This window comes from Oratosquilla oratoria, chromosome 37, assembly GCF_046742065.1.
Source record: "Oratosquilla oratoria isolate Oo_2021 chromosome 37, ASM4674206v1, whole genome shotgun sequence".
Classification (NCBI taxonomy): Eukaryota; Metazoa; Arthropoda; class Malacostraca; order Stomatopoda; family Squillidae; genus Oratosquilla; species Oratosquilla oratoria.
In genome coordinates, this window is record NC_134813.1 from 12,985,126 (window position 1) to 13,006,305 (window position 21,180).

Sequence of the window (21,180 nt, forward strand, 5' to 3'; positions counted from 1 at the left end):
ATCTCTTTCATATTCCTCTATACAAGCAATGTATGGCACTCAGTATTATTTTATGTAAACAATCTATTAACCATATGACAATGCTCCTGCCATATCTTACATAAAACTAGAAATCATGACTCACATTAGTGCTCCAAACTTTTTAGTGTGAAAGCCAAAAACATCGCCTGGGCAGGGACCTAAGTCTTCACAACATTTTCACCCTGGTCGCTGGTCCCTCAATCACAGCCCATTTCACTCCTCGCAATCATCGACAAGAATGTCGGTGTAATGAGTGTCATCTATTCTAGTAATGCCCACGTGAACAAATGCATAGTGACATGTGCAGGAAAGAATGATTCCCTTCACAAATACAGTACATTATATAAGTTCCCAATGGAATAAACATATGTGATACATTTATTCAATAGTTATACAGTAATATGTTAAACAGATATCCAAAAAACTTTAATCAATACACGAATATACAAATGTACAAAATGTACCAAGTCATCCTGTATGGTTCATACAAACAACTCAATTAGCAATATCATCGTTTTAGTGATGATACAGTATCTTACAGGAGAGGGAGATACACTCATGTTGTCCCATCTCTGTATCTCACAGTGTCCAAATTGCTCTTTAATTCGTGTGTGGTTTTTGCACATACTATTGTTTCATTTTATTTTAACCTGGAAATGAGCAATGTCAAGATCATTGTTCATGATGTGGCTGTGCATTTACCCTTAGGAAATGCATTTTAGATCATAAGGTTTTGCCACTAGATGCAATCTAGTGGCAATCCTTCTATTTTTGAAGAATGATTGTAAACTTATAGAAAAGGAAGACATTTTGAACCACCTGCGCATGCATTGAATGCTACCAGAGTTCAAACTCTGGGGAACCTATTCAAATGGGTCACTCAAAATTGTGGGGGCAAAATTCCATCCACGATGGTGACACTGCCCACGGATTCACGTGTACAGTCTTAACCGTTGTCATGGCAACATGATCAGTGTTAGTAAGAATGGCATAAAAGGAGGGTCTTACACAATTTTTGACATGCTCAGGTGATTTGCTGACCCATAAAACCTTCATATACCAAGTTGTATTTAAATTGGACCAGTTGTTTGGATTTTATGGATTATTTTGACAACTTAACCACTTCCATACAGTGATGCCTACGTAGGCGGCATGAGGAGCAAGTGGGTACTCGATGATGCCGACGTCACCATCTTGATTATATTTATTGTAGTCGTACCTACGTAATTTTCATTCTCTCTAAACTGGCTTCATCAATTTTCTATGGTTATCAAAATACATGGGTGAAAGAGAACGAATGATTGAGCACTGACTTTATTTTTTATAATGCGATTATTATGACGCAACATCGCAATTCGGGCAGCTAATGCTGCCAGACGTGCGATGTGCCCCAGAGTGAAGAGGTTAATCATTGCCATGGAAATGCAAATTTGGTAGGATGCATATGTCCCACATTGTTCTTGACATGCCCACTTGATTGGCTGATACTTAATGGATATGAGGATATTGACTGCAGTCAATTCCTTCAAATTGAACAGAGAGGCACCAGTGGAAACTTAAGAAACCAAGGTTCAGAACAACGAAGAGAAGTAACTTTTTTGATGCCAGAGCTGTTAACAAATGGAACAGTCTACCGGACAATGTAGTCAATAGTTCGAGCATTAATATGTTCAAGAATAGATATGACCGGTATACTTTAGAAATAAAGAGAAGAGGCTACCCACAAGAATATTGCCACCAAGTATTTCCACTTGGATTGTAAGAGGCGAGAAAAAAGGGATAGGGATTGGGACCAGGCATCCTTCTCCCTGTAGCCCCACAGGGGACATTCCTAAAAAAGTAAAGGCATAAGAGGGTCTAGGAGTTTTCCAACCAGCACCCTAAGGTTTGGGTCTTTTAATGTGTGTGGATGTGGTACAGATGAGAGTAAAAGGGAAGAGATAGGTAGTATGTTTGTGAGAAGAAAGATGGATGTGTTAGCTTTGAGTGAAACTAAGTTGAGAGGGAAGGGCAAGTGTAAGTTTGGGAGTGTAATTGGGAGGTTATCAGGAGTGAAGAGAGGGTGAGGGAGAGAAGGGGTGGCTATACTAGTAAGTGAAGAGATAGGTAAACGTGTAGTGGAGTCGAAGGTTTCCTCAAGAATAATGTGGATGAAGGTGAAACTGGGAAAGGAGATATGAGTTTTTGTAAATGCATATGGGCCTGGTAGTGAGAAGAGTGTAGAAGAAAAGGAGGCTTTTTGGGTAGATTTAAATGAGTGCATAGAGGGATTAGGGAGAAACATCAATGTAGTAGTACTGGGAGACCTTAATGCTAGGGTAGGAAATGAACCAGTTGACGGAGTGGTTGGGAAATGTGGAGTTCCAGGAAAGAATCGTAGTGGAGAGTTGATGGTGGAGATGTGTCTAGAAAGAGAGTTTATGATATCAAATACAGTGTTTCTGAAGAAAGTCAAGCATAAGTACACATGGGAGAGGGTGGTGGGTGGAAGGGTGGAAGATAGAGCATTAATGGGCTATGTAGTGGTAGGTAGGAGTATAATAGGTAGAGTTAAGGATGTACATGTGCTAAGGGGAGAGAGTGGGGGAATATCAGATCATTTTTTGGTGGAAGGTAAGTTGAGAGTGGAGGATAGATGGAGGAAGAGGAAAAGGACAAAAGGTAGGGAGGTTCTTAGAGTGAACTCTTTAAATGAAAAGGAAAAGGAGGTGTACAAGAAGAAGCTGAGAGAGGAGTGGGAGGGAGTTAAGGATAGAGTAGAGCTAGGAGTGGAGGAGGAATGGGGATGGTTCAAGGAGGGAGTCACAAAGTGTGCAAAGATGGTGTGTGGAACAAGAAGGACAGGAGGAAATAGAAGGAAGGGTAGTGAATGGTGGGATGAGGAAACAAATAAGGTTATAGAAGAGAAGAAGTGAGCTTTCACAGATTGGTTACAAAATAGGACGAGGGAATCATATGAGAGATACAAAGAGAAGAAAATAGAAGTAAAGCAAAAGGTAAAGGAGGCAAAGAGGAGAGCAGATGTGAAATGAGGTAAGAGTATGACAGAAAATTTTAAAGTAATATAAAGATGTTTTGGAAAGAAATTAAGAGAGGAAGAGGAGGCGAATCAAGTAGAGAAGAAAAGGTAAAAGGTGCAGATGGAGAGATGATACTGGAAAAGAAGGCAGTAAGGGGAAGATGGGCAGAATATTTTACAGAGTTGCTAAATGTGAAGGAGGATTGGGAGGGAAAGACAGTTGCAGTGGGAAGTGCAAAGAAAATTACTGTGATGAGTGAGGATAATGGAGGAGAAATAAGGAAGGATGAAGTGAAGGCAGTTGTTAAGATGATGAAAGCAGGTAAGGCACCTGGTCTGGATGGATGCCATGCAGAATGCTAAAGAAAGGAGGTACAGTGATGGTGGACTGGCTGGTGAGGTTATTTAATGTTTGCTGGAGAGAGGGTAGAGTGCCGGAGGACTGGAGGAGTGCCTGTATAGTTCCACTTTACAAGGGAAAAGGGGACAAGTGTGAATGTAGTAGTTTCAGAGGGATTAGCTTGTTAAGTGTAGTTGGGAAGGCTTATGGGAAGATCTTGATTGAGAGGATTAGGAGAGGAAGAGAGGGAGTAATTGGTGAGGAACAGTGTGGATTTAGGACGGGTAGAGGTTGTGTAGATCAGAAAGCTATAGGAAAGGGGAAGGATGTTTTCTGGGCTTTTATGGATCTGGAAAAGGCTTATGACAGGGTAGACAGGAAGGCACTGTGGGAGGTTTTGTGGATATACATCGGAGGAAAGTTTCTAGGAGCTGTCAAGAGTTTTTACGAGAGTAGTAGAGCTTGTGTCAGGATTAGAAATGAAGAGAGTGAGTGGTTCGAGGTAAAGGTGGCACTTCGTCAAGGATGCGTTATGTCGCCCTGGCTGTTCAACTTATACATGGATGGGGTGGTGCGAGAGGTGAATGCAAGGGTGGTGGGTCAGGGATTGGAGATGGTTAAAGAAAATGGAGAAAAGTGGGAGGTGAGACAGCTGTTGTTTGCAGATGAAACTGCACTTGTGGCAGGATCGGAGAAGGGATTGAGGAAGTTGGTGACAGAGTTCGGGAGAGTGTGTGAAAGAAGAAAGCTGAAGATAAATGTGGGTAAAAGTAAGGTGATGAGATGTACAAGGGGTGAAAGTGGCAGTAGACTGGAAGTGAGCATTAAGGGAGAGCGACTGGAGGAAGTGGGTAGTTTTAGATACTTGGGTGCAAATGTGGCAGGAAAGGGCAGAGTGGAGGTGGAGGTAGAATGTAGATTGAGAGAAGCGAGTAAATGCCTTGGTGGATTAAAAAGTGTAATGAGAAATAGACATTTGGGAATGGATGCTAAGAGGAGACTGTATGAAGGAGTGATTGTGCCAACAGCACTGTATGGGGCAGAAACATGGAACATAAGAGAGGAAGAGAGGAGTTTGAATGTGTTTGAGATGAGGTGTCTGAGAAGTATCATAGGGGTTACTAGGCTGGATAGTGAGAAATGAGGAGGTGAGGAGAACAGTGGTGGAAAGGGAGTTGGGAGATAGGGTTGATGAAAAAGTGTTAGGATGGTTTGGACACATGGAAAGAATGAATGTCAAAGAAAGGCTAGTAAAAGATGTATGGAGGGCAGATGTGGAGGGAGTGAACATGAGGGGACGTCCTAGGATGAGATGGATGGATGGGGTGAAGGGGGGCTTTGGGGAAGAGGGGTATGTCTGTTGAGGAAGGACGGGAGAGGACAGAAGATGGGTGAATGGAGAATGGTTGTATATGGATGATGTTGTGATGCATGAGGTGGAATGGGTGGGGGGATGGGGGTGAGGTAGTATGTGTGAGCAAAATTTGACGCAGCCCGAAGGGATTTCTCTCCGTCTTCTCCTTTTATGCATGGGGGGACGGAGAGGGGGGGTCATCGATTTAATGAAGCGGCCTCGCTGTGGATGTGCTGTGCCTTGCGACACTGCCTCTGACCCAGGGCAGTGGACAAGGTGCAGGGATGACCCGTCATCCAGGACGTGCTAAGATAAGAGGGAGGGTGGAGGGGAGTGGAGTGTATTTAGGGATGGAATGGGTGGGAATGATTTTATGCCTTTTTCTTTTTGGCTACCCCCCTTGTAAGGGGGAAAAAGCCTTGGTATATGTATGTATGCCTCTTTGATGTCACTATGAAAAAGTATCACTACAAAAAGTACCCATGTATTCCAAATTTCATTAGAATTGGACCAGTGATTTAGAGTTTGTGTATTTCTTGACCAAAGTCTTTATAAATTACCACCCTTAATTCTCACCTTTTGTAATAATCAAGTCTTGCCAAAAATTCTGAATGGAAATAATTAAAATATTTGTATCTCCTTTATTTTTCAAGCTATTTAAAATTTTTAAAAAGCATATTGTGTCTAATGAAATAGTCTTTCATGTGCAACAAGAATTTAAGGGTTAAACAAAATTTGACAATGTTGTGCTCATACCAAATACGAGTACCACATAAACGTCTGATGGAAAAAATATCAAGCTACAGGGTACAAGGTAAAATATTAAGATGGATTCAGAACTTTCTAACAGGGAGAAAACAGTGTTGATAAATGGAGAGGCTTCTAGATGGAAGGAAGTAACAAGCGGAGTCCCGCAGGGCTCTGTTCTTGGCCCCACGCTCTTTGTATTATTCATCAATGACCTGCCAGAAGCAGCAGTGAATGGAAGTAAAGTGTATCTATATGCAGATGACACTAAGATATACAGGACAATACAAAGCACTGACGACTGTGATAGGTTACAGAGGGACCAGGACGAACTCAAAGAATGGACAGAGAGGTGGCTCCTAAGTTTTCATCCAGAGAAGAGCAAGTATATGAGGATAGGGAGGACCACAATGGAAGAGAAGGGTTATAGTTTGTACGGCAACATCAGTAAGACAGGAAATGAAAAAGACATAGGGGTGATCATAAATGATAAACTAAATTTCTCCAGCCACTTGGCAGAAAAGATAAATAAAGCCAATATGTTAGTAGGGCTAATCAGAAAGACCTTCCAACATTTAGAACCAAACATTCTCAATCCTCTGTACATGGCTCTTGTAAGGCCGCACTTGGAGTACGCCAACCCGGTGTGGTGTCCCCATCTGGTGAAGGATTTGGAGGCTGTGGAGAATGTACAGCGGAGAGCAACTAAATTATGCCATCCCTCAAGGAGTTATCTTACGAAGAGAGACTGAGGAAGTTGAACTTGCCCACCTTGGCGTACAGGAGATCCCAGGGGGACCAAATTGAGACCTACAAAATCGTCACTGGTGTATATGATAGAGACTGCACTGAGGGTCTCTTTGAATTTAGAGAGGGGTCCAGTACAAGGGGAAATAGTCGGAAAATATTTAAGCCAAGAGCACGGTTGGACCTGAGAAAGTACTCCTTTGACAATAGAGTCATTAATAATTGGAATGAGCTGCCAGAATGGGTGGTAAATGCAGACACAGTCAAAAGTTTTGAGGCAAGGCTAGACAAATTCTGGGAGGGACAAGAGCAAATATATAACTATAGAGCACAAATTAACACTGCACGCGGCCAGCACCAACATCATACTAGAAATCAGGCTGCCACACTGGAGTCACAGGCCACATAAGGCCTCTTCCAGTAAACTTCAACTGTAATACAGGGATAGTTTAGTTGTTGCCAGTGCTAACTGCAAGTTAACTTACTGGCCAAGTATGTTGACACTAAGACAGTTTGGAGGTAAGTTTACTAATTTTCCATTTATTGGCATTGGTCAAGCAGAGGGGTAGTTTACAAGTTGCTAGCACTAGTGGCTACTAAACTAGCCTAATCTCAAGTCAACGAGGCTGTACTTGTTGTGCCCTGGATGGTCCTTACACAATTGTGACAGTAAAGTAAACTAAGTAAAGTAAACTAAGTAAGTAAACTAAGTATAACCTTCCTCCCCTTGGTACCATTTGAGCACATTTCTTTTAACTTTTCCAAGTATTTTCACTTTAACTCACTATATTTATCTGTGTCTTGATAGTACTGTATATCTAAATATCTACGCAAGGCTTTTCTTTATAAATTATTTATGGTAACATCATTTAATTTCCCTGACCCTGCCGGTAATTCGGGAACCATAAAGTGCTCAGGACTTATCTTTTACTACAAATTAATTGTACAAATTCTAATCAGTTACAATACATCAACATATCTTTCAACGGCTTACCTTATTTGAAATTATTGACCTAAATTTTGATGCCATTTTCAATGAAGCATTCAAAAGCTTTGTTGAAACTCACAATAATTCTTGAATCTCATTTGTACTAGTGTTTGTAAGAATCATCTGTGATTACTGTAGAGTCAAATGACTGTTTTTCAAAAAAACAATGATATTTGTAATATCTTAAATCTATTCTGAGATGTTGTAATATATCATGTGAATAATATTCAAAATATATTACCAAAGATGCGTGAACAAGATTACTTTTAATTAAAGGTTTTTATGTGAGAAATCCCTGTGACGTCAAGCCCACTCGCCATTTTCAGCAGCAGTGGTACATGATAAGTGACGGGAGGAGGGCGAAACCACCTCCTCCGTAGTCAGTGGTTTTCTGTGGCGTTACAAGTATTTCCATTGTATATATTTCTGTTAACAGCATTAAGAAAGCGTGGTAGAAATGGCGGGGCAGTCGATAAATGACAGATTAACAGCAGCGCGCTACAGTCTAGCCGGCCAAGGACTTGCTAAGTCCGTCTGTAAGGCCACTACGGAAGAAGTAATAGGCCCGAAAAAGAAACATTTAGAATGTAAGTACACTGTTTATATATTCATCAGTCGTAATAAATGGGGATATAATGTGTAAGATTAACATAAGCTCTGTTGCCGCTGTGATTACAGACTCCTGTCTGTTTCCCATGCCAACTTCAATTTACGCCCCCTTAGGCGATATCCCGGAGGCATTGCCCAGGACTTGAATGTGTCTGAATTGAAACTCCAGACGGTTGTTTCTGTGTAGGTAATGTACGTGTATATCTCTCGTTGGTAGCAGGCCATTATTATGTGAATCTTTATTGCGAGTATCGGCTGTCATAGTCAGCTGATGTAGTTAGACGTTTGTATGGGAACCATAATGTTTGAAGACGTGTATGTTTTCATCCGTTGGTACCAGTAATAAAGGAAATGTTTTTGTGGAATCTGACTTGAATATGAAGTTTTAAAGGGTGTAGCTGCAAGTTCGTGAAGGGTGGAAAGTAAGCCAATATCGAAGGAGGAAGAAGGCTGGCGGTAAGTACTCTGCTGGGAGCAGGAGCTGCACTTTGTCGATATCTGGAGTCCAATCGCTACATCGCCTCCATTTTCTTCCTATTTTACACGTCTTTTGACCGATTAGTTTTCCTGTAGACACGTCGGAGTGCTTGTAGAATAGACTTCTGGAGTGCTTGGATGAAGTAATTCGCCCATGGGTGTTGCGTATGTTCGTAGATTTGGTAAAGAATTGGGAAGAGGGTAGCTGGCAACTCGACCCATAGGACATGCGAACTAAAGACGATAAAGATGAGTAAGGGGGTTTTAGGGTGTCTCTTATTATGTAGTCAATGGCCAATGCTCTCTAGTTGTTTGGCATGATAAATAAGGCAGTAGGATTCCTGCGATAGCTGTATATAGGCCGACGTAATTATTACGACATTGTTTGGTCACTTCGAGTACCTGTGTGATGGCTGACGAGGCCTAGCCTGCAAAGGGATAGACGACATGGTAATAGGCTTGCCTATTGGATAATCCTTTTTCCACTGTTGATATGGGAAGGATACCCTTTTCGTCTCCGGAAGATCAGCTGTTCATAGTTTAGATATTGTAATGTGAAATTTTTTGTCATTGATCCTCTCCGTTGAATTTGAGATTAGTGATTATTTTGGGCAACGAATATTGGCTAACTAACAAGAGTTGGTGCTTCGTTCAAAACGTCTCGTTTTCATCTTGTTAGATAATGATTAACAGACTATCTGTTAACGAGAATCCATCCTCAGTTCAACAGTCAAATTACTTTATGATGGATGTATGGGGCCGAATCTGGATAATTCCAGTATATGTCTACTTGATCATTCTTTTGTCCACAGTTTTGGCATTTGTGACCTTTTACACCCAGTTATTCCAGTTGTCGAGATTAATTAAGAAGAGGTGGGTGGGGGAAGGGTGGAATGGAATAAGTGATCCTAGAATAAAGAAGGTTAGGAGCCAAGCTTGTTACAAATTACACACAATATAAGGCTGGCTGACAAGGGCAACATCATAATTGCTTTGAGTTTCCCTGACTTCACAGCCTCGTAGTGTTTGGCAATAGACCTTGAGCCCCCCCACATAATCTCTAGGAAGAATGATTGTATTATTAAGAGACTGGGTATACCAGAAAGTGACACGTAGTAGTAGGAAGGGAGGACTCGCCGGGTGTTAGCTGTCATAGTTTTTCACATCATGAGTCAATGAAATACACTTAAAGCTGTTCAGGATATTTGGCCCAGTCCAACAACTGTGTCAGTCCAGGGCAGTGCATTTAGATGGAAGTGGGAGTATGGATGTGTTTTGAAGACGGAAGTAGGGAGGTGGTTATGAGGTTTTGTAAAAACCACCGCGAGCAGGTACCTGTCATTGGTCCCAGTGCCACATCAGAATGGAGACCATTGAGAAACTTCATTATTAGTGAAATATTGTTATAGTGCACAACCTTGGTTTGACCTGTTCTAGGAAAACTCCATCGTTAATCATCACAAACTTGCTATGGCTAATAGATGCTGTGGTAGCACAAAGATCCAATCATTCTGTAGCCCTGACAGTTTCCGAGCCCAACTCCAGGTGTGTCTTCATCATCCCAGTATGGGGTATTGACTGCCTAATATTTGTGCCGCGACAATCGTAGGGACTCGGTGACATTCCTATAAACCAAAGTTGTGCAGTCTTCTTTTATGGTTGGAGACCATAGATAAAGATGCTATTCACTTTTAACCTCTCCTGATATCATGTAAACATTGAACTTTGTAGAACGAGACTTTGATAAATTAAATTGTATGGTAGATACTTTAAGTATCTGAGGGCAAAGTGTACAGTAGTACCTTCAAGCCAGCCCAGAGAGCATACATACTGTTAATGAATTACTAGTATGCCCTGTTCAAGCTGGGATGAAATGTAAACACTTAATCATTATTGGAGCACCAAATAAAGGTTGGGATCTAATGAATGCAGTTAGTCATGCATCTCTTTTGGGATAATCTTACTCATACCCAGAATAGTTCACTGCTGCTTCCCAAATATGAAAATAGAGTAAAAACAGAGGTTTTTAATTATGTTTCGTGGAGAATTATTGGTGGAAGAAGATCAGTAGGAAGACCCAGAAGAAGATGGATGGATAACATCAAACAAGACCTAAGAAGTGCTGGGATGGAGAATACGGAAGACTGGATGACAAGTGTGCAAAACTGACGACAATGGAGGCAGATAGTATCGGCAGTGAGGGGTCAGCAAGCAGCCCAACCAACAGAGTAAGAGTAAGAAGGATGGTTACAGTAATGTGGTGGTTGCTTGAAGAATCATCCCATGTGGCTTAAAAGACAGATGGCTGAATTTGTGAAACTTCATCTTTCTTCCAACAAGACAACCCTCTCAATACAAATAACAGGCAACATCCCAAGAAACTTTTGTGTGTTTGTTCTTTATCTCACAAATAACTTGGGAAGTCATACACTATTCCCCTCTGACTACAAAATCAAAACAACTAAAAAAGGAAAGATGTATATCAAATTCCAACAAAACAGACTGAGGAAATAGAGATGAACTTGACAAACTTTGACATAATGTTCATCCCTAGACCGCTACAGAATCCATCATAAACATGAAACAAAAGGCAATCAAAAGTGTGTCCCCAGATGATACAGAAAATAAAACTACACACCCAAGATTGGCCTTGTGATAATATGGTAAGACTCCAGTGGAAGAGGAGGTAAAACTTTTAGATAAAACAAAATCTGAATAAATGAACAAGGTACCTTTAGTGCATGTCATTCAGTATCCATGAGGGTATATACCAAAATTAAGATGTTGTTCATCATATAGTTGTGTGGCAGCCCTTTTGGCTTATGTTTTATAGTTGTGAAAGAGAGAAATTAGGAGAATTTTACACAGGAACCATGAATGTCAAACAATAAACCATTGAGTACCATAAAAAAAATCGCCAGTCACAACAACGTGTAGTAAAGTTCTTGTCACCGGAGTAACATGTAGCATTGTCAATAACCTCTTCTCCGAAATGATTAGTGAACCAACAATATTGGAAAACATTGAAACAAAGCAAGATACTAAAGGTACCTCTCCTTTCATAAGAAGACATAAAGCCATCCAGAAACTTGTGCAGGTTTGGGCAGGATATCAAACTACCACTTCAGGTATCTGTGACTGGATGCATTATCAATATGCTTAGCAATCTTCAACCACTAGATTTGTATACCAACAGTTTTGGAAAAGAACACATCACCATTTTGGACCAAACCAGCAGAATCTCCATCATTACAGACAACTGTCTCGCTCTTCATCACAAAGGATATGGAAAGAATGGAAACCCACATCACCATCCTCGCCAACCCAACATGGATTCAAAGAAGACCAGTTCTCACACCCACAACAAATGCTGAATGAATTTAATAGGGATACCACTGGATAGAACAGTGATGGTGGCAAGTGTGTTATCGAGAAGGCAATTATGCATGACATCAAGAAGTGGTTGATATGCTTTTCAGGAAGCGGATAATTTAGTGTCCCAGAACAACACCTATTGAATAGAGGCTGGACAATGATCTCCCCAAGTAGCACCATTATTGTCAAACCTTGTTCAACATTTTCATACATGACCTCCTGACCCAAAACCCAGACCACAGGATCAAAGCATATGCATATTCAGATGACTGGACAATAATTTCACCATGCTATGACTACAAGGTAGCTGCCAAAATGCCCAAATGTAACTTGGCTGGAAATTGTGCAATACATAAAGCTCACATTTTCCACAACCTGTATATTGCAACCCACATTTTATATATACATGTATACACACTGGCCCCACAAACTATTCAGAAGAGAAACTCTTCCAAGACGAGGATAAAATAGTCTCCCAGTGCTCAGGTCATGACCCAGAACAAAAACAGAACCAAAATAGAATTGTCACAGAAACAAGCACCATCACTTACCCTCGATGCAACCATCACACAGAAGATGCATAACATGTTACATTGCTATACACTTACAGAACTTGGGGAATATAGCAAAATTTATTTGCAAGATGACCTATGGGCTAGACCAGGGGTGGGGAAGCTTTTTGTGCATGAAGGCCACCTTACAATTCATCGTCCCACATAGTGGCCGCACTGAACAAATTATTATTTTTTTTTTTTTCAATTGTTTTATCCCTTTTTATAATAATATACTTTTTAAATAATAGATAATATAATTTGTTTTAAATGATATGTATATTAAAGGCCGCACTTGATGGCCAGGAAGGCCGCAAGTTGCCCACCTATGGGCTAGACTGTTTTATCTTCTCTTGTCTCCCCTTCCCCTTTTTCAGGTCTCCACCCCCTCTCGTTCTCTCATCTCCCCCTCATGTGTCTCCTTCCTTTGTTTTATCCTCCTTCAGTCTCCCTCCTTATTCCTCCCCCCCCCTCACAACCTCCCTCCCAATCTTCTATATTTCCTTTGTCTTTAGTTTTCTCTCTCCCTCCCTCCCTCCCAACATCTATCTCCCCCGTCTTCTGTTTCGCTTCCCCACTCCCTCGCCCACTTCTATGTATCCACTGCGGGTGCTAACATCGCCCTCCCCCCCCTCCCCATCACCCACGCTTCATCTCCCCTTGTCTTGCTTTCCCCTCATCTCCCCCGTCTCTCCACGCCCCCTCTTCGTCTCCAGTCTCCCCTCGCCACCCTCTTCGTCTCCCTCCTCCCGTCGCCCCCCTCTCCTGATTCTCGTTTTTGTCTGTTATCCTCTCCACTGTCTTATATTTAGGCAATGATGCACATTGCGGGTGTAGTTCTCGCCTTCGATGCGTTTGTTAAGGAGGCGAACCCGCGAAAACTTTATGGCTCCAGGGGACGAGACCAAAACTCGGCCGTTTAGCGGGTTCTTTGAACAAGACGGGACGATGGATGGCTGGCTGGCTAGTTGCCCGTGGCGGCGGGAATGTAGAGATCATGACGGAGGTTCGTCCTACATGGGAATTCCATCTATACTTGCATCCGGGGTTGGGAGTTCTGGTTAGGATTTACCTAGACGACTGGGAATGGTCTGTGGCGTTGTAGATCGTAACGACCCGAGGATCTAGCGCTGCAAAGTGTAGCTTGCCTGCGCTGGAGGACCCAGTCCCGTGCATGTCCGATATAGTGATGGAATGTTAGATGGTATCAGTAGAACATTTTAGTACCATGAAATAATTTGCGAAATACTTCCCAGTACGGTTGTCACTGGGTCCAATAAAACTATGTAGTCTGTTCCTTGACACGTCTCCCTTTGAGATCTTGAATGGCAACACAGGTTGAGATTGTGTGTCCATCTCTCAACTGATCTTTACCAGATTTGAGACCGAGGTCCACATGCAACTCGGCACCTGGACTACAACTGATACCTGTGTTAGAATTGTGATTTGCCGTGGTCTTGGATCATATATTGTAAATGATAATAATAATATTAATGATAATCGGTTTATTGGTGTAACCGTAGTGCACTGTGTACAACTTCAGCTGATTCTAGGATTAGATTAAGTTGAAATAATGATGTGCAGTATGGACGGAATGGAGGTGTTCGTGTAACGGTCACTTCTCGGCCCATTGATATGCACGAGTTTGTTGATGTGCCTAGTGGAGTGGCGTTGGCTGGGAGGCAGTGTGTGTGTGTGTGTTTTCCACGTTACAATGTACGAGTTTCTTCAAAGCCCTTGCTGAAGGTGTTTGAAATGGCGCCAAGTCGGTGTTGTGGATCTTCAAGTGCAACTGGAGCGTTGCTGAACCACCGCAAATGGAGACAGGACGTCGACTATGAGCGGTGTCCACCGGCCAGGGACGCGAGTAACCTGCCTGTCCCTCGAGCGCCAGCCACCACTAGGATCACGTGACTAATCTTCCGTATGGGGGGAGAGAAATGTGACCTATTATGGCAGTGCCGCAGAGCGAGAAGGGCAAGTGTGGCCGTGATCCTTTTCCTATACTCGTGGGTTCTCGTCTCTGTAACTGTCAAACTCGACTTCAAATTTATTTGTGGTGTCTGCATAAATTATCTCCTGTTTTCAGTACTGAGTTTTACAGGTTGACGTTTGTGTATGGAAAGCTGTACGTCGTTCGAGTAGTGTATGTGTGCCCAATGGACATGCATCCGTATATTTGTATTCGTGATAACGTTTATAACTGAGAAGTGGGCAAGAACATCACGTTATATAACTTAACGTGCAGGAGGGCATTGTACTCCCCCATATATATATATATATATATATATATATATATATATATATATATATATATATATATATATATATATATATTATATATATATAACGCGTGTGTGTGCGCGTGCGTGCACATATTAATGCGTAACACTTGGTATACAGTTATCGTACCGAATGTTGATGTCGTCAGCCAGAAAGTCCGTCAATTGGTTTGTCCAACAGACTGCCTGAGCTGCTTCGTCGTCACCTGCCTTCCTTAGGTTTCTTGCGGCTTCCATTTACGGGCAAAGTTTTGTTTCTGTATTTACTTTTTTACAGATTATTCATTTTATCTATTTATCTGTAGTTATTTTATTTTGATTAATTGTTCATTGTAGTTATTTCTGCTTGTATGGTGTTCATCTGAGGGGATAGATGGGTGGGGGTGGGTGGATGTGCATGCTTTGGCTACCTCCTTTATAAGGGGGGAGAAGCCGTTGGTATATAGATAGATTTGTCTATTTAACAATTATTTTCCGATTTATTTAATCATATTTACTAGTTTGCGTATGTATTTACTTGGTCGTGTAGCCCCACATCAGGGAATATGTGATCTGGTGCACTTGATGGTCTTATCTGGACTGACCACAACCAAACGGGCGAATGCAATTGGGGTTACATCGGCAATTGTAATTGCTATTTCGAACTATGTTCTTTTCATTATCTGCACTTCATGTATATTGATTCAATGCCAAATAAAATTACTATTGTTATTATTATTATGACGACTTCCTTATTAAAACAACTGACGTCACAGTTTCGCCAAGACGACTCGAGAACACGACGGCTGGACAGCTCGCCGATGGCGCGTCGTCGTTGTCGTATCAGACTATAGGTAACAGAATATATGTATTGCAATCGCGCGTGGATCAAGGGGATCAGATAGCCATTTGCCCATACAATTATTGACAAGGGTGCATTTTTACAAATTATAATTCTTGTTTATTTTTTATGTACTTGTTTATTTTGTCTTGTCAATGTGGTAACGACTGGGACGGTGATTTCTTTCCATCATCCGTGCACTAGATAACATAACTGAGCATGAATTATCTTCATAATTCAAACTAGATATTATTTTATTATTCATTTATAAAAGAGCTCGTGAGTATCGTGTATGTTTACGTACCAAATAATTGTGCATTATAAATCATGTAAAACGGGATATTGTGTATGTACGAACGTAAAGAAGGCACTGTTGCCAAGACGTAGATTTGTTAGAGAGATGGAAGTGTGTGTGTGCGTGCGTGCGAGCGAGCAATACTCGTGGGGACGTGTCTCTTGCTTCCAAGTTTATCATTCCAAACCTCGTGAACAGTTCCAGCATAACCTATATCCTTATTTTCCAGTGATTATATGCTTTCCAAGTATTGTGTTTTGTGTATGTGCAGGCGGGCTGCCCTTACTGTCGCCATCACGGAGTATCTTGGCCGGGCGCGGGCGCCAAAGTGTCTTGTCCCATTTGGGGGCGGGGTGGGGGTGGAGGGGAGGGGGGCTAAATCGGAGGAAAGGCCAAGCCAGACTCTGGCTTCTGATGGGCGACTCTTAGGTAGCTTGATATTGTGGTTGGGTTGATGAGGGGACGGGGGGGAAGGAGGAGTAGTTTGGTTCAGTGGTATAAGGAGATAGATGACCAAGCCAGCATCCAAGTGTAGCAGTTCGGAGTGACACATCGAGAGAGAGAGAAAGAGTACATATGCACGCAAAGCTAATACTCCTCCAGGGGAACAGACGTTCGCAAACCTATTTGGACGAGGTGCGGGGCGTTAGGTTCGAAGCTCGCACTTGTTAGACGTGACGAACGAGCCAGGTAGTGAGTGGGGGTGGCCTGGCCTGAAGTAACAGCTGGGCCAGCTCTTCTTGCCCAGACCACAGACGTCGGCTCGCGTCATCCGGTTTCCATCAAGAGGATCGTCGACGGAAGGCCCTGGCCTCTCCTCCTCCTCCTCCTCCTCCTCCTCCTCCTCCTCCTCCTCCTCCTCCTCGGGTCGCATAGACCGTCGTGGTTCCCCAGCGGGGATCAAACCACTGGGCAAGAACGCCTTGTTGTCGTACGTCGGTACACACACACACGCACAAATTAGTGTGTGTGTATGTAAGGTCCCACATTACCCAGAGATCGGGCAATTATGAACTTCGAGCTCTCATCCGGGAGAGTGATGACTTTCAGTTATAAAACAATCACGTGATCAAAGACGCTGATGAAACGCGAGCGCGCGCGCACACACACATACACACACACACACAATCCTGTCCGGGGCTGAAATTATTTCAGTATCGCTGCGCTTCGAGTCGTTACTCCAACTCTCGTGGACGGGGAGTTGGGGGGGGTGCGTGTAAGGTCATAGCATTTCCCATTGATCGGACATACGAGCTCTGAGCTCTCTTCCGGGAGGGAAATGGCTGTCGATCACGAGTCCAACACGTGATCCAAAGACCAAGGTGAATCACACACACACACAAGTACATTAGAACGCCTGACTCAACCGATGGGTGTTCCTGTAACAAATATCCCCCCCCCCTCCGACAGGTAATTTTCCTAGCGTTACCACCAGAGGCGCTTAATGACCCTGGCTGCTGCTGCAAGTGCCAACATAGTTGGGTTTCTGTTGCTTCCGCCGCTCCGTTAGGTGTTCGTCCGCCCACTTAGCAAAAGCTGCTCTTGAGGGAGGAAATTGAATTGAATAATTGGGATTTATCTGGCGTCGCAACATCATCCTGAGGGAGGAGGAGGTGGGGGGGTAGTGGCTCGCAAATGAAGATTCACCTACCCTCCGGGCGTGTACACCTCCCGTGTCCACCTCCCGCGTCCACGTACCACTGATGACGTGTCGTCTTGGAAGCCTCAGAACGGACCTGGCCGGAAAGTGGCCCGGACGCGCGGTCACACCCTCCTCCCCGTAGCAGTTTCTAGTTGCTGTCACTCGTCGACGTACGCTTTTCGTTGGATCTGTGCCTCCCCCCTCCCCCCCTTCACGTGGGTCTCAGACATTGTCTCCTACTGCTACTCCCCTCCCCCCTCGTGGCTCCTTGCCCAGTAGTTCTTTGAGCGTACAGAGTTGATTTCAACCCAGGAGGAAATGCGGTGACTCTTATGCAACTGAAGGAGGTTATCACACTATGCTTCACCAACGCCGACCGTCGAGAGTTCGTTAGAGTAAAAAACGACGTCGGTTACAATGTTTCGTTTTTTCAAATCTTCAAATAGTAAGTTATTTCTGTCGTATATAGCAAAACTGAATGGTGAACTAAGAAATAGTAGGTCTACACGAATTTTAGATACGCTGTGGAAATGTTCTTAGACAAGTCTTGATTTCTAAAAGCGAATTCGTATTCAAGTTGTTTAGGTGGAGGTTGGAAGTAGGATGTCGAAGGTAAAATAGCCCAGTGTGATAACCAACTTTGAGGAACTGTACTCGGTTGAGGGTGGCAGGGGAGATTCTAGAACGAAGGATCAATAGATCGAGACCCAACACAGGCGTTGGTCAGGGCTCTAGAACCCTCCCTTCCCCCATCTACCCCCCTCCCCCCCGACCCTATCGCCCATAAAAACTTTGTCGCATTTGCCGCGAAATCTACATAAAGTGGTGTGTAGTGATGAAGGGGGTAATCGTGATGTTTGGTATCTGATAGACCTCCGATGGGTCAGTCAAATGTATGCACGCGCGCGCGCACACATACACATACGCGCGCACACAAACACACGCGCGCGCACACATACTCGCGCTCACACACACGCGGGCACACACACCCACACACGCGCGCACACATACACACGCGCGCACACATACACACGCGCGCACACATACACACGCGCGCACACATACGCACGCGCACACACACGCGCGCACACACACACGGGCACACACGCGCACACATACACACGCGCGCACACATACACACGCGCGCACACATACACACGCGCGCACACATACACACGCGCGCACACATACACACGCGCGCACACATACGCACGCGCGCACACATACACACGCGCGCACACATACACACGCGCGCACACACATCAAGGATATAGAACAAATTGGAACTGTACATGATATTGAAGTTAGGTAAAACAAAAATTGAGAGTAGGAGACGGGACCCCATGGGCGTTGCTCCTTCCCTGCATACTATAATTAGGTAGAGACAATTGGGTCTGAGTTCGAATCCCGCCCAAGGCTGAAATAATTTCAGTATCGATGGTCTGCGAGCCGTTACTCCAAGTTCCGTGAGCTGGTGTTTGCGCGCGTGTAAGGTCACAGCTTTACCCATAGATCGGCCATATAGGAACTCAAGAGCTCTCATCCGGGAGGGTAATAACTGTCGGTCACGAGTCTAACACGTGATCCAAGACCATGGTGAATCACTGTGAGGCCCTTACGAGTTCGGTCACACCCTCGTCTAGGAGGAAGTGGAGGCACCAGACGGGCGATCCAGAGATCCCTCCACCTCCTCCACTTCCTCTTGGCCCTCCCCTTCCTTCCTCTCGCCACCCCCCTCCCCAATAAAAATCTTCCTTCACTCATTCTATCCTCATCCTCTAATTCTCTCATTTTCCTTCCCCACTTTCCCTTTCCCTTCCCCTTCCTCTATTCTCCCCCGTCTGCTCCTTCATCCCCTCCTATCACGTCTCGTCTCCCTACTTCCCCCTTCTTCACTTTCTTCCTTGTACTCCTCCTCCTCCTTCCCCCTCTTCTCTTTCTCTTCCTCCTCCCCCTTCTTCCTCCTTCCTTCTCTTCCCCCTCCTTCCTCCTCTTTCCCCTTCCTCCTCTTTCCCCTTCCTCCTCTTTCCCCTTCCTCCTCTTTCCCCTTCCTCCTCTTTCCCCTTCCTCCTCTTTCCCCTTCCTCTTCCCCCTTCCTCCTCCTCTTCCCCCTTCCTCCTCTTCCCCTATTTCCCCCTTCTTCCTTCTCTATCCCCCTTCTCTATCCCCCTTCTTCCTTCTCTATCCCCCTTCTTCCTCCTCTATCTCCGTTTTTCCTCCTCTTTCCCCCTTCTTCCTCAGATAAGAACGAAAGCCCCCCCCACCCCACCCCTAGGATGCCGTGGGGGGGGAGTCCGCATGCAATCGAAATTCATGGCACCTCCGTCAGCGTGCAGGCTGCAGACAGTCATAAAGATAGAAATAAAGCATATACCAAGCGGTTATCGTTATTATTATTGTTGTTGCTATTGTTAGTAGTACCAGTAGTTGTAGCGCGAAAATGTCTGTGCAGTGGTCTGCTAGGGGCCACGTTCACTATATCGAGGCGTTTGAGAAAGCGAGAGGAGAGGACAAAAGAAGTCAAAGATGCCGGGTACCGCTGGAAGACTATTTAACTTTCATTGTCTCAGTTAAGCACTGTGCTGTGCTGTGCTGTGCTGTGCTGTGCTGTGCTGTGCAAAACATTTGGCGAATCTAGATCCACTTGGAAGATTTATGCTCTCACTGTGATCTCATTCGGCTGTGTGAGAGGTGCATGTCCGCGCAGGTCCCCTCACTACTCTCACTCCCGTCCTCCCCCCCTCTCACGTCCCTCCCTTCATGCACTCTTCGACCCCTGTCGTACTACGCCTGAAATGCACGTACACACACACACATACACACACGCGCACATATACACACACGCACGCACGCACGTACACACACACATACGTACACATACATTACCTCTAGGAGCCAGACTGCACTCGTATGTCCATATTAGGACACCGTGGATAAGTGTAAGACGTGGAGTCTGGTTTGTGGGTGGGACAGCAGGGGTTCCTGGGTGACTTGCTTAGAAGTGAGAGCTTAGTGTCAGTGGTCAAGAAGGCAATGGGACCCACGTGAATGCGGACCAGTGTTCGAGTCTAAAGTCTAGGCTGTGCGAGCCCGTAGGGCAAAGGTGCAGACGACGGCCTGCAACGTGTCTCTCATGGCCTAATCAGTTCGTCACTTTGTCAACCGCTTGTTTGGATGGATAAGGCACAATGAGAAAGTTGCATCGATTGCCAAATATACTGTGTATATATATATATATATATATATATATATATATATATATATATATTATAAAGTAATGTCGTAGCACATTGATAAAATAAACTTTTTATCCCACAGTCGGAGAAAAGAAGACACTAATGTCGAACGTTCTGTATATTTTCTGCTGAAGAGGGTCACAGTTAGTGATCGAAATATACAGAACGTTCGACATTAGTGTCTTCTTTTTCCGACTGTGGGATAAAAAGTTTATATATATATATATATATATATATATATATATATATATATAATGTGTGTGTATGTATATATACGTATATATGTGTAATAAAACCATTTGGAAAATGAGAAGTGACCGAACGTTTTCGTCTATTTAAGACATTTTCAGAGGTACAGAGTAAGGAAACGGTGACAATATATATATACAAAAGAAGCACACTAGGGGGGAATTAGGACAGGTCCATTGTGATCTTACTCTCTCAGCACTGCCGGACGTTTGAGCCGGCTACTGTCAAAATTTTTGTTAAAAAGTTATCTAATTTATACATTCCCATACTCATATTCATGTTGTTCTTTAATAAATATGAGTACGGAAATGTATAGATTAGATAACTTTATAACAAATTTTTTTTTTGACAGTAGCCGGCTCAAACGTCCGGCAGTGCTGAGCGAGTAAGGTCACAATGGACCTGTCCTAATTCCCCCCTAGTGTGCT

The 21,180-nt window shown here is 43.7% G+C and overlaps 2 protein-coding genes across 20 annotated transcripts in view; one reads left to right on the forward strand and one right to left on the reverse strand.

Moving 5' to 3' along the window:
* ArgRS-m (arginyl-tRNA synthetase, mitochondrial) overlaps positions 1 to 7,579 on the reverse strand; it is a 49,620-nt gene extending 42,041 nt beyond the window's left edge. Inside the window, exons 1-2 of the mRNA XM_076175234.1 lie at positions 7,481 to 7,579; positions 7,223 to 7,364 (exon numbers count right to left, since the gene is read on the reverse strand). Of these exons, the coding sequence (XP_076031349.1) occupies positions 7,223 to 7,258 (36 nt within the window). The 5' untranslated portion in view covers positions 7,259 to 7,364; positions 7,481 to 7,579. The remainder of the gene's footprint in view (positions 1 to 7,222; positions 7,365 to 7,480) is intronic.
* Positions 7,525 to 21,180, forward strand: part of lap (phosphatidylinositol-binding clathrin assembly protein lap) — a 204,559-nt gene continuing 190,903 nt past the window's right edge. For 14 of the 19 annotated variants that reach the window (XM_076175216.1, XM_076175221.1, XM_076175214.1 and 11 more), the window contains exon 1: positions 7,525 to 7,803. In XM_076175216.1, coding sequence (XP_076031331.1) covers positions 7,674 to 7,803 — 130 coding nt within the window. In that variant the 5' untranslated portion in view covers positions 7,525 to 7,673. The remainder of the gene's footprint in view (positions 7,804 to 21,180) is intronic. The other 5 variants (XM_076175228.1, XM_076175231.1, XM_076175232.1 and 2 more) reach the window with 2 other exon arrangements.